Raw genomic sequence first — 14,387 nt, 5'->3', positions numbered from 1 at the left:
GCCTTGGTCATGGTGTCCTATCATAGGAACCATTCATGAATGTAACTGTTTATGCGTGTGGATAACTGGTAGGGCTTGTTAGGTCTGAAAATACCCTACAGATAAGGCAGACAGAAATATCAAAGGTTGATACTGAGCTACACACATTTACTCTCTTTTTTATTGTAAACATAGATCACAGGCAAGTGCTCTTACCTTCAGAAATTTGAAACAACTTCATGGACATGTCATCAAGTCTTTATCAGGAATTCTAGAGATTCTGACATTAATTAAGATGGAATAACTACTGATATAAATTCTCTGCATGATACGTTTTGTTTGTTCTTGAACTATCACTCAAAGAACTTCATTTGCAAATTTCTGAATTTTTGCAATCAATAATTCATGGAAGCCACTCTGCAGCTGCAATTATTTACAGAGAAACATGATTTTGATGAATAAAAAAAGATAATTTCGGGGGCTGGAGGTGTAGATGCGGTCTCAGTCTCCTCTGCCTGCCTGGTGAGAAGAGAGGAAATACATGTCCTATCTATGCATAGTGACATACTATCTATGTATAATGATGACCCTGGAATGCCGTACCTGGCAACAGCACTGAATCTAGGCCACCTAGGAAAGATGGTTGGGTTGTTAAGAGTTGGGAGAGAAAGTTCTATCTTCTGACATTTCAAATTCTTTCAGAATAAGCATGCTACATTACATTTTCTTTTGTTTTAATAAAAGATCTTTAGAAAATACTGGTCAAAATTTAACTTTAAAAATAATCAAAATAGGTTCAGAGATGTAAAACTCATCAGATTATGCTGTAGGGATCAGTAATGACTAAATTCTCCCTAGATTTTTATGAACAATCTTTATTTACAGAAACCAAACTTGTCCGTTAACAATATGGCAAAGAAATACATATCAAAACCTGCTGCCATTGAATTTTATGATTTTTATTGCATATTTACAATTGGGCACATTATAAGGATTTACAGTAGAAGCCAAATTTCCCAGCCCTTAAAAATCTCATTGGAAAGATTAGGTAAGTAACACAAAGGCATTTGAACATGGGCACTGAAAACATATGCATGACCGTAATTTTACAGGTGAATACTCTGTGTAATAGAACAGAAGAGGAGGATAATACACAGGAGAAAAAAGTCACCCAAGTATGAAGCAAACAAAGTTAAGCTGAAAAGATGGAAATTATGACATTTAAAGGCTAAAATGTCTACAAAGCCATACCTATCTGCTACGTAAAACTGTGAGGTAGAGTTCTTCCCAACCTGTTTTCTGAATTCCTGACCACCCCCTGGGCACTTCTCTGCACAGATGCCTTTTTCATGCTGTGGTGCCGGGAACTGGCTCTTGTGTTTTCCTGGCCTCTCCACTTCCACCACAGTGTTCTCTTCTACCCAATGATTCCTCTCACTCTGCTTACTGAAAGTTGGTGGTCTAGGTAACATAATCGAGCTAGTGCCATTTCTTCTAGCTAATGAAGTAGCATAGTTGGTCTTAGGGACCTCTGGGGGAGCTGTTTTGTGGCAGAGAGGAACCCTTCCCTCTTATCCCAACTACCACATTCATACACAAGTGATGTCATTTCTACCCCCAATTTCTCTTACCATCTCAACGTGGGAATCAGAAAAATCATTTACACCTTTTTATACACCCAAGATATATTTTTAAAAAAATCAGGGAACATGACAACACATTGGCAAAATAATAGTTTTTTTTTTCTTTAAAAAACCACTCTACAAGCCAGAAATTCTAAGTATTTACTCATGAGCAAACAAATAACTATATTCACATAGCTGTGCTTAGGAATGATCACTGTAACTTAGTCCAACATCCCAGTTATCCAATAAGGAACTGGGGAAATGAGTGGCAATATACACTCATAAATGGGATAATACTCAGCAGTAGAATGGGGATGAAATAGTAATGCAAAGTCCATGAAAGAATCTCCCGAATACAACAGTAGTGAAGATGCCTTGTAAAAGAGAGAACCTGATGTGATGTGAATTAAAAACAAGCTCTAAAATGGAACATCTAGCTTACAGCAGAAAACAAAACAAAACAAAAAACAGTGCTTGTCATGTGGGGACAATGATGGGTGAGAAGGGTCGTGTGGGAACTTTTAGAGGGGTAGATTTCCCTCTACATAATACTCGATATATTTAAACACACACACAGAGCACGGGAATGTTCCATGCATGTAGATTCTAGGAATGTAATTTCTGTCGCCAGAAAGCTACAAGCAAGGATGGCACCCCTGCAGTGAGAGGTGTACGGAAATATTTAAGTGGAAGAAGCCTGCAGTCTCAGATGCATCAAAATAGATTCTGGATGGACATGGACAAAGCAAGTGTAACTAATGCTGAGGTGGTGGGAATACTATGACATTATTTTATAGACTTTAAGCTTTTATAAGAAAACCTTGAGAAAACGGAAGGTTCGACATTTACTGCCCCCAAATGTTCAGATGACATTGTAATCGTCAAGTATTACTTTGTGCCAATTTAGAAAACTGAGCTTCCCTTCAGAGTGTGAGGCAAGTGATTCAGCTCCCACTTCTCTTGTTAAAAGCTGCCCAACTGATAGTTCGATCATCTCACGGCTCTGGAGAAGCACACCTACCAGATAACAGTACTCTGAGCAACTTGACTGGCTATGGAGAATATCACCCAAGCTAAGATGAAGGCTGGAGAAAAAGTGACCCTAAGAATGGTTTGTGCTCCACCTTATAAACTAAGACAGTCAGAAAAACGAGACAGAAGGGCGTGATGCTTCAGTGTGCAGAGTGAGAAGCCACTGTCGCCAGTGGACAGACCTACGTGCTCGCTCTGCATTTGACTTGTCTGTACTTCCAAGATGCCTCCTCAAGATTCACTAGGAAGCAGCCTCAGAGTGCAACGCTCCATTCAGACATGGCGTTCCACATGCCTTCCTTCAAACTTTCACAGCTCTGCTCTTAATACTTGACAGTAACTATTTTTAGCCATGTTTAGAATTCCTGTATCATGACATATAAAAATTATATACTGCATCTTGCCTCATTAAGAGTTCTCACAAAAATAATCTTGATTCTCTGAAACAATTTATTCACCAGCTTTCAAAATATTTAGTTTCAGTGCTGGCTGTCTCGTGCTCTTGAAGATCTTCATGTCCTAGCACAGGTTCTGCTTCTTCCTCAAGTGCACAGTCTAGTGTTTATTCTTGTCTCAAGTTCACTTTAAACTCCCACTGCGGCATTAAGTCATACTGAGCGTCACCTCCACGGCACTGCCAGGGCACACCCTCACTTGAGCCTCTATTACAAGACCAGTCTTCCCCATTATCACTGCCCGAGTTTGTCAAACCGCCTCTTCTCTAACCGAAACTGACACTAATGGTTGTCTCAAGTCATCTTTACCTCAGTACTGGGAGATTCTACAAATACCCTCAGACTCATGCTCTTGCTTTTATGGCTTGTTCCTTTCTTTACACTCCAACCATGTCATCTTTCTTTGGCTTATGTTAACTGACGGAGTTAGTGGAGTTGACTCATGCCCTGTCAAACACAGCACAGATGATAATCCTGTCTTGTCTTCTGTCTGACTGTTCTATTTTCCTCCCACAGTGGGGAATTTGTCAGTTTTAGAGCTTCACTATACTGCTGAGGGTACCAAATCTACCCTCAGCATCTCAGATATATAATCTGAATATACGTTTCCTTATCCACTGGCAAAAAGGGGGCAGGAGCAAGGGAGGCAGAGGTGAAAGGGTAGAGGTCAGGGGTGGAGGTGAAAGGTTACGGATGAGGAGAAAGAGGTGAAGAAGTGAGTAAGGTGAAGGGAGTAGGAGTGAGGGGGAAGCAAACGGGTAAGGTGTAGGGCTAAAGGGGTGAGGGCGAGAGGGTGGAGGTGAGGAAGTTATGGAGCAGAGCAGATAAATAGTGTGTGGTCTCTGCCACTCCATGAATGTCACTCGAGACAGAGCAAGATTCAGAATACTATTTTCTGCTCTGAAATATAGGAGAATAGCAATGATATCTTCCACTGTATTTGCCCCTTCAGTTTTCAATACTTCTGAGGATTACTGTAATTCATTATTGAAACTGATGACTTGTACATTTGCATATTTCAGAGTCTCTAGGATAGTCATTGACACATATTTATTCTGAAAAGTTGAGCAGGGCCAAATACTACTTTGTTTCATGGAGACTACTTTCTGCTCTCGATGGGGAACATTGACTTCTGGAACTGAACATTAACGCTAATCCTGTTTGTCCTGCAGAGCTTTCCCTTTGGGTGCTTAATGAAAGACAGCAGCACTGTACAAGCCTTTCCATAGATGACTGCCTATTTAATGATGCTTATTTAGGCCTGTATCTTCTCTACAAACTCAAGGTCTACAGAGTTACATCAGCTATAGTCTCTTTTAGTTTTTAGCAGCCATCATGTTGTTCTGATGACTTGGTGTGTTTGGGGTAGGGTGTGAGGCATACGTAAGAACAAACCATCTCTTCTGGCAAGCACTTGCAGTGTATGAAAGAATGCTGATGGTCCCTACCGACATGGCCTGTGTAGTGGGATACATCCGCCCAATCCAACCGTCACACCATGGCATCAAAGGGGGTTAGAAGAGAAAACAAGATTTGCTTAGAACTACTGAAAAAAAAATCAGCTTGTCCTGTTCTCACTGAGAAGAATGACAGCAGCAACGCTAATAGCAGACCGTCCATGACCTGAAGTAAGGAGGTGACAAACTATTAAGAGTAGGGGACATTCACAGGCCAGTTCAAACCCCAACAGAGTACGAGATCCAGTCAACCCTCAAGCACAGAATGCCAGCTAAGAGGCTGCGCCCTCACCAGTGTCACTGATGACTCGACCTGGGCAATAAGGTCAAAACAATGAGAGCTGGGAATAAAGCCAAAAGACTTAAAAGGAAGTTATCATCTTTGCCTCACAGCTCTGCTGAGTCAGACATGCACTAAGAGATGGCTTCAAGCTGCCATTGTCTACTGAGTTTACACAGGAACAAAGATATAGGCCAAAAAGAAGAGAAAGAAGAGGAGGAGGGGGGAAGGGGAGGAAGAAGAAAGAAAGAAAGAAGGAAAGAAAGAAGGAAGGAAGGAAGGAAGGAAGGAAGGAAGGAAGGAAGGAAGGAAAGCAGCAGCCAACCAGATACAAGCTAACAGAAGCCGTCCAACTAACATGCCAGGCAGTCCCTAGGAAGGACTAAAGACATGCACGGGCCTGTGGCCTTGAACCAGTTAGGAAGAAGGATTTTGAATGTCTGTAGGCCAACGCCAGCAAAGGTCTGAGATTTCAAACAAGCTGAAGTCCCAGCCTTCGTCTGTCCTCTACATGAGCTGTGAGCACAGGAGAAAAGTCGGTTTGGGGCATTGCTGGGTTTTTATTCATAAATCTTGTGTATCTATCAAGATACACACAACGAAAAGAGGCCTACATTTTCCAATGAAGGGACCATGCTCATTCTGTGTATCTGGTTTCATGTAACTATGCAGATCGCACATGCTTTCCCATATTTTGTCTTTCTTTACTTTTTACAGGAAAGTGGGCTTAAGGACTGTGAAAGTTAACCCATTTGGAATCATGCATCCATGAGCTGATGGTAAATTACAAAGTCAATAGAAACACTGGTGAATCTGAAACTCAGAAAAAGGAACAGAGAGTGAGTATAAGGAACAAACATCTGAAAGTTACGTGTCTAAGGGTCTAAAATATCAGGCTTATTCCACGGAAACAGATTTACAAGGCAGTCCTGACTCTAGGAAATAGTACAGTAGAGGAGGGTTGTTACTAATGCTATAATGGAAGACAGGTGCAGGACCAAACATGCTACATACAAGGAGAGGTGTGGGCACAAGACCTGTGAGACAAGAGTCAGCCCCCAGAAGGACTTACGACATAACAGGAAAGGCTTAGCACCGTCATGAAGACTGAAGAAAGACCCGCAGGAGCTCTTACCCAGGAGGAGAGCCCCGGAGGAGGGTTATCAAGTATAGAAGGAACGTCTGGATGGTCTCAGAGGCAGCGGCAGTGTAAGACATGGGGAGCAGTTGAAGTTTGCCCTGGACATTGTGGCACCATTAATCAAACTACTCCAGGAAGAAAAGGCAAGTATAGTATGTCTTTCATTTCTGTGGAAACGGCAGGGAGGCAGCTGAAAGCCATGCATTTCAGATCAGACATGTCCTGCAGGACACTGGGGATAAGATGCCTAATGAGCCAGCGAGAGGACAGAGGCAGAGTGCGCATGTGCAACAGACCTGCGTTAAATGAGTCCAGAACTAAACTCTCAGTCACGGCAGAAGATAGAAGAGGGTTGGAACACTGGGAGAGATGCTAGAAATAGAGAAAAAGGGAGGTGACGTGACAGAGAGCAAAAACATTCAACTCAGTAACTGGAAGACTCTGGCTGATTTTCAGAAGGACGGTTTCCTGTAAAGTGAGCTCTAAGCTGAATGAAAGGTGCCACAGAGTGAGTGAGGAGGATGGATGGACAAGGAACATGGACTTATTCACAGCTGGTAGACAAGAAGGCTGGGGAAACTGGCTTTAGCATAGGAGGGTATGCGAGCATCTCTACAGATCGCAAAAATAAACCATCATACAGTTCTTTGCATAATTTTGTACTGATGAGCCCAGTTATTTTTCACTTTAAAAAAATCTTCTAAAATAAAAATTAACACAATGTTAAACTATATACATTCTATAACTTAATACAACCATAGAAGCATTACCATTATATGACAAATTTTATTTCTAAACATCTGTACAGTTTTTGTGTCTAGACTTCTTCAGGATGATTTTGCCTCTAGTATGATATTAAATATTATTAACAGTTTCTGCTTTAGTTCCAGAGTGATTACTGTGATATAAAAGATTACACTGAAATAATTATGCATACCTTCATCCTTAGCCCTCCTTCCCCCAAGACAAAGTGTCTTCAGGGTAGTTAATATTTTGGACAGCACTTTTCAAGAGAAAAGTTAAAAATAGTATTCTATTATAATGTTCTTAAATGTCTAAATTGCTCTTCACAATAAACATGCTTATTTTTATTATATACACATGCATACAATGTGAAATTCCTGCCTAACATACATGCAGCCACCATCAAAAGCAATGATTAACCCGTCCTCACAATCTTAAGAATGCCCTTTTAGTAAGGCACTCGTGTTTAGAACCAGGATGTAACTACCAAATTAAATAAGATGTTTAAAGAAGACTTTTATTAAGCACAAACAACTTTTAATACATTATGAATACAGTAGGAAAATGTCTTTCAATGAATATGATATATCAAAGATCTGAAGGGTTTTCTTCATATAGACAATAAAAATAATCCATTTTGAAGAATTACAAAGTAAAATTTTGAGGACACCACTATTCACTAACACTCTAACTATGATCTAAATATCCTACATCACCTGGGGAGGAAGGGCAACCATGTTTTAGAGAGAATTCCTAAACTCTGATTAGCACCATTCAAAGCTTAGTATCAGCTGCTCATCTACACACTGACAAGCCCGGTACAGCGTGAAAGCAAGGACTCCGCACCGTGCTTACAGTTCCTTCTTCAAGATCCCTGGAGTCTATAGTCTCAGAGCATGTTATGTGGTAGGCCTCGGCAGTCGAGAGGTGTTAGCATTTAGAGAGACGTGTCGTGGGAAGAAAGGCTTTTCCTGTTGTGAAATGCATCTTAATGAGCTGTGGCTAACCCTGCAGTATGCCAACTGCAAAGACTTGTGGGCGCATGACCTGTGGACCTGTGGGAGCTGGGGACATTAGCTCTCCGTGGTCACCATTTCAGGATGTCTCAGCTGCTGCCTTTTGAGACTGACCAGTTTCATTCTGTCTCTGATGTGCTCTGCAGTAGAAGCCATGTCACTTGGACTCCCAAAATACTGCTCAGTTCTAAAATCAGAAAACAAACAGGTTAGCACAAATTCACTGTAAATGTTATGCAAAATGGGATCTCGCCTTTGAGTGCAAACTAGTGCACCTGAGGTCACGCACAGTGACTTGGCCCTGGAAGCCAGTTTTGCTGGTATTATTCTCTTCTGCTGCAGGTAAATCATATGGGGTTAAGCTACTTCTGATAGTTCAAATCTAGGCATTCCTAGAGATTTTCTCAGTATAGATTATGAATAACATTCTTCCAAGGGAATAAAATGGTATTTTTTTCGACATGAATTCCAAATACTCTTTGGAGCTCATGACACAGCAGTATGGCCCTTGTGTCTCATAGCCAAGTTCGTTCTTCTTTCTGTTTGGCTCCAGGAGGTCCCCAACTGCTGTGACCTGAAGAGGCACAATTATCCCACCCTATGATCAGGCATGAGAACCAAGACAGAGAGAGCTGCAGTCACAGCGGAGAGGTAGGAAAGGAGCCGAGACCTTGGACTCCAGCCTCTACCCTCATCACACTGCCACGAAGCCAGGATACCTTACTTTATCTGATATCTTGTCTTCTATCTTGGTTTCTCTCTCATCTGAATGAAACTTCCTTTGCCCTACCTCTCCTTGACTCACTGACAAGGACCAGATTTCCAGGAATGAAACTCTGATTCTTCTCCTGGCTTGTTGATTTTCATATTAGGCCATTTCACATTTGAAAGAAAAAAGAAGGGTACAGGTGACTGATGAGTTTTCATCTGTAAAATCTAGGCTGCCTTAGAGCCCAGAGAGGAGGACAGGTTTGGAGCTGGATAGACCTGTTTGGACTGTGTCCTAAGTCCAACAACCTAGAACTGGGAAATTCTGGTCTTCTTGCTTAATCTGAGCCTTGGGTCCTTCGATTCTAAGTCATAAATAATCTGGATCAGGCTGGGGTAAGCAGCAGGGCTGAAATGTTGAAGCTGCTTTGCTGGTGTCAGGCCTCCCCCGGCCCGCCCTTTCTGAAGGAGGCCCACAGTCTCCTAACTCACTATCACCACAGCTCAGGCTCCAGGCCGTGTCTTAAACTAATCTGTGGTCATCCATCTACAAGTTGTCAGGACACAAATCTGAAGTCAACTAACAGCGACTGTTGCCAACAGCAGAATTTGGACTCTTTTCAGTCTACGCTGATTCATTGTAGGAGTTGAAAATGTGGACCAAAGTTAAGAAGCCTGGCTTTCTAAAGAATAAATCGATAAGCGTGGGCACCATACCCGTCGGGGTAAACCACAGGGACAGTGAGTCTATCCAACAGTGATTTCCCAACTGCTTCAATTTCTTCAAACTGCTCCTCATCATTAATAGCTTCAGGCTCTTCTGGGCAGTCTTGCAAAACCTGTAGCAAACAAAAGGGCAGCACCAATCAAGAAAGATAAAAGCGAGTTAGTCCGGGCAAACTTTGGAAACTGAAGAATGTGTTCGGCTCCATGCTTGGTTATCTTCGCTAGCTGTGCAAGCCTAAGCTGAGACTGGTAAAGAAATTCTAATCACAAACGAGCATATTTCTAGTAACAATAGAATCTATGTTAGTACAAAAGAATCTATGCTGATTTCTAGGAAAAAAAATAATGCAGTGCTGTTTGGAAAATGAATGGAAGTCGTGCTTAAGAAATAGTCCCTAACTACTGAGGTTCAGCGACCATTTACTAGGCACTTAATGGGATGTTTATTTAGCAAAGTTGGGTGTGAATGTCAGACAGACTGTTCTTAAGGAGCTTACAGACTTCAAAATTCAGAGAAGCTGTAAACTAAAACCAACACACAGTGTGCAAGCATGACTGATGTGAAGGTCTGCCTCGTTTCTTTCATCTGCTGATTTCACTGGCTATAATTCAAACATAGGAAGCTGTCTCATCTTTGAAGATGTTTTATTCTTCTGGTTTTTTATTTAAAAATTCAAGATTTGGGGCTGGAGAGATGGCTCGGTGCTTAAGAACAGTGACTGTTCCTTCAGAGGACCCGGGTTCAATTCCCAGCACCCACACAACGGCTCACAGTGTCTGTAGCTCCAGTTCCAGGGGCTGCGTCGCACCAGGCATGCATGTGGTGCATGTATCTTCACACGTAGGCAAGTCATCCATACACACAACTCTTTAAAAGAGAAATGCCAACTGTCTATTTAAAACCTCCTAACTGTATTTTTTAATATACCTTCTAGAGAGTTCTTGGTTTAGAAAATATCCCCACGTTTAAAAATCCTCTCCTAAAGTGTTACTGGTGGTGGCAGAAGCTGGAAGGATTCTCCTGATACAGGCGGGGCACTGTGCCCTGAGCCTGCACTGTGCGCACACGCACTCTGCACTCTCTGCACACACTCTGCACATGCACACACACACTCTGCACTCTCTGCACACACACTCTGCACTTTCTGCACATGCACACACATTCAGCACTGTCTGCACACACACTCTGCACTCTCTGCACACACTCAGCACTGTCTGCACACACACTCTGCACTCTCTGCACACACACACACTCTGCACTCTCTGCACACACACTCTGCACATACACACACACTGCACACACACTCTGCACTCTCTGCACACACACACACTCTGCACTCTCTGCACACACACACACTCTGCACTCTCTGCACACACACTCTGCACTCTGCACTCTCTGCACACACACTCTGCACTCTCTGCACACACACTCTGCACTCTCTGCACACACACACACTCTGCACTCTCTGCACACACACTCTGCACTCTCTGCACACACACTCTGCACTGTCTGCACACACACTCTGCACTCTCTGCACACACACACACTCTGCACTCTCTGCACACACACTCTGCACTCTCTGCACACACACTCTGCACTCTCTGCACACACACTCTGCACTCTCTGCACACATACTCTGCACATGCACACACACTCTGCACTCTCTGCACACACACACACTCTGCACTCTCTGCACTCTCTGCACACACACTCTGCACACACACTGCACTCTCTGCACACACACTCTGCACTGTCTGCACACACTCTGCACTGTCTGCACACACACTCTGCACTCTGCACTCTCTGCACACACACTCTGCACTCTCTGCACACACACTCTGCACTCTCTGCACACACACTCTTCTGCACATGCACACACACTCTGCACTCTCTGCACACACACTCTGCACTCTCTGCACTCTGCACTCTCTGCACATGCACACACACTCTGCACTGTGTACACACACCCTGCACTCTCTGCACATGCACACACACTCTGCACTCTCTGCACACACACCCTGCACTCTCTGCACACACACCCTGCACTCTCTGCACATGCACACACACTCTGCACTCTCTGCACATGCACGCCCACCCCGCACATGCTGCGCTGCCACACTAGCCCTGTGAAAGCCCATTTAGCACATTTAGGGTCTACACTTTTCCTGGGTGAGTGGGATATTGTGTGATAAGCAAAGTGTTGGCTGAAATAACCAGTCAATAAACAGGCCAAGCCGTGCCCTCCATTTCCTGTCGTCCTCTTGAGGCTGTCATTTGTCTGCTGCTTGTTCTTCAAGGCAGGGTCTGTCTCGACGCTCAGCCTGCCCTTGAGCTGGTGGTCTTCCCACCTGAGAACTAGCACAACTCAGTGTCTGTCAAGCTCGGTGTGCAGGAGAGACTTGACCAAGGCCCCTTCCGACATGTGCTTGATGGCCTCAGCTCCTGAGGTTCCCTGTCACACCCGTTCTGTCGTGAGATGAGGCTACAGCTCAGGCTTTAAAGTCCCCTGCATATAAACTGCACGGTGACAGCACAACACAAAATTAACTGCCTTGCTAAGCTTCCTTCCTGACGTTCTCAGCATCACTGAGTGAGAGGAAATGTGTTCTAACAGAAATTTGCCAAAACGACACTGCTCTCTTTATCTTTAGCAGCTTCTAGAACTAGTGACATAAAGCTATGGAAAAATAAATTCTAGAATGAATCTTTAAAAATAACCACAGAACAAAGAGCTTTTGTTTGTTTGTTTGTTTGTTTGTTTTGAGGTTCCGTTACTGTTTGTGTCATTAGTTTCCTTGGCCAGCCTTTACTCTAAATTATGAAATCACAAGGTAATTAAAAAAATTCCGAAAAGTACTAAAGATATAGTTGCTAAAACAGTTTCCTTCCCTGGGCCTATGAAAGAGCCTGACAAGGTGACAGCAGAGTGCAGACAGAAGCCTGGACCTGGCTGGACAGGGCCGGTAAGGAGGGCAAGGGGAAACAGGACAACTGTAGCTTTGGAATCCTGTGGCCAAGGTCCCCAGAGCCGGGTCAGGTCAGGAGACTTAGTGTTAAGTCTTAAGACATCACACGCATTCAAGTGAACCTTAGCAACAGAATGAATATGAGTAGTAACACACACATTAATCACATAATTATATTATTCCAAGTAACACTTTTAAACACTGGCACCCTTCTCTTTTCCAGGAAGTACACTGGGGCTGGAGAGGGCTCAGTGGCTAAGACATCACCTACTTTCCAATAGGCCTCAGGCTCAGTTCTAGGACCCACGTGACAAAGCACAACTGATGGTAACTCCAGTCCCGGGGGAAGCTGGTGCCCTCTTCTGGACTCCGCAGGTACCACATACATGTGATGCCCAGACTTAAATCAGGGAAACACTTAAACACACAAAATAAAAGTAAAAATTCAAATACGTTTTTAAGGTTCCTGCCTACCTTCTCAGCATTTGAGTGGAAGGCGATCGCCATCTCCAGCCTGTGCACTCTCTCCTCAGAGGCTACCGTGAACTGCTTCCACACTCTGTTCAGCCGAGGCAGCGTGTCCCCCGAGGAGCGGGAAGCACAGCGCAAAGACTGGCACAGCACGACGGTGGCCTGCAGCAGCTGCCTGCCGTAGTCATAAGTGCTCTGGGAAGGGAAATCACCACCGGGTTAGAAATAAGCAGGTCACAGAACGGGGGGGGGGGGGGGACAGGGTGTGGCACCACATCAATATTGCACAGCCCAGTGGCTTCCGGGATCTGCACACACAATCAACAAATGCAGCCGTTTGTCTGGTTAGCTTCACGTTTGAGTCGCTTCAGGCTTCCCAGCCGGCTAAACTCTGCTGGCCAAACAATGCCAGCTCTCTGATTACCAGAAGGAGGCGGCGAAGTTAGCTACACTCCTTATATCACGTACAGGAATGTAACCCTGTGAGCTCTGTGTTAGGGGAAATCCACAAACGTGCTCTCAGTCCCCAAGTAATTGTGTATCCGTGTGCTACCTCTCCTGAGATGACGGGAGCGCTGCTTCTACTCTGCGGTTATTAACAAACACCTCACATCAGTGCTGTGAACTGTTAGCTGGTCCACACGGCAACATAGCACATAATGCAAAGTACGGGGAGCGCGGAGACCCTACACTCAGGAGGCAAGCCCTCGAGTTCAGGGGGGGCCAATCTCAGTGCGCCAGCTGGCACCCTCTGAGCCGTGTGTAGGGAAACTGAGCTCCGCAGACCTGGAAGGTGAGGCTGCACTATAATCTCACAGAGAGCCACGCGCACACTGCACCTCAGAGAAGGCAAGTTCCGTCTGTACCTGTGCGACGTCCACAAACTTTCTATGCTTTTCCAGTAAAACCTTCGTTTCCTGAGCGTCATCGCCCAGCCTGGTGTGGGTCTTGAGCAGGGCATCCAGAAGTTCACTCAGCCATTCTACCGCCTACAGGGAATACAGAAGAACGCTGGAATCAGAACTCTTCTCTTGTATTAGAGCTACACAAAAACTATCTTTGTTTGGTTAGTTAGTTCTTTAATTATAACCTTGGTTTTAGCATTCATTCAATGCCATACTCAATGAACTAATGATTTCCCCTGCTCCTCAACCTTCTGTCTCAAATGCCAAGGCTGGACCTCAGTGTAAAACTAGCAACACATAACACAAAGCCATGGGTCTCTGTAATACAGTTCTGCTGGGATCAATACAGATATGGATTCTGAGAATGGTAAGTTCTCTCTACACATCAAGATTAAATAAGTTTCTGACACTAGACACATGATTACTTCAAGTTTATGCAGGGCTGAGAATTCCTCTGTGGGGTAGAAAGCCATATGCTTCACTAGCCTTCATTCCAGGACAGGACTAACAACCGAGCTGACAAAAATGTTAATAAATGTTCCCAATCTCTAAATCCACACAGGGTTTACCAAGGGGGGAGTAAAATGGGATCAGCAAACCAGATGGAGTACCGAGTCTTATTCCCTACAGGAGAAACAAGAGCCTGACGGGATAAGCGGAGTCCACAGGACTCAACACCACAGGAGTCCACTCTTCATAGCTCCGTGAGGTTAACCTTGTGAGTTAAAGTGTAACGAACTTCATGTAGGCTAGCCTCCGGGGCAGGGGCTGTGGGCCTTACCTGGGAAGCGTCCTCCTCACACTTAAACAACTGCACCATCTGAAGCATCTTCAGCCGCCGCACGTCCACCATGTCCTCACATCTAACGGACCAAACACAG

The 14,387-nt window shown here is 44.2% G+C and overlaps 1 protein-coding gene across 1 annotated transcript in view; it reads right to left on the bottom strand.

The window, feature by feature from the left end:
• Window positions 1–917: 917 nt before the first annotated feature.
• Window positions 918–14,387, bottom strand: part of Sestd1 (SEC14 and spectrin domain containing 1) — a 95,508-nt gene continuing 82,038 nt past the window's right edge. The window contains exons 14-18 of the mRNA XM_021647150.2: window positions 14,288–14,369; window positions 13,468–13,590; window positions 12,605–12,796; window positions 9,155–9,276; window positions 918–7,916 (exon numbers count right to left, since the gene is read on the bottom strand). Of these exons, the coding sequence (XP_021502825.1) occupies window positions 7,787–7,916; window positions 9,155–9,276; window positions 12,605–12,796; window positions 13,468–13,590; window positions 14,288–14,369 (649 nt within the window). The 3' untranslated portion in view covers window positions 918–7,786. The remainder of the gene's footprint in view (window positions 7,917–9,154; window positions 9,277–12,604; window positions 12,797–13,467; window positions 13,591–14,287; window positions 14,370–14,387) is intronic.

This window comes from Meriones unguiculatus, chromosome 8 (genome assembly GCF_030254825.1).
Source record: "Meriones unguiculatus strain TT.TT164.6M chromosome 8, Bangor_MerUng_6.1, whole genome shotgun sequence".
Classification (NCBI taxonomy): domain Eukaryota; kingdom Metazoa; phylum Chordata; class Mammalia; order Rodentia; family Muridae; genus Meriones; species Meriones unguiculatus.
Note: the sequence above shows the minus strand (reverse complement) of the source record. Positions and strands in the feature narration are given on the sequence as shown.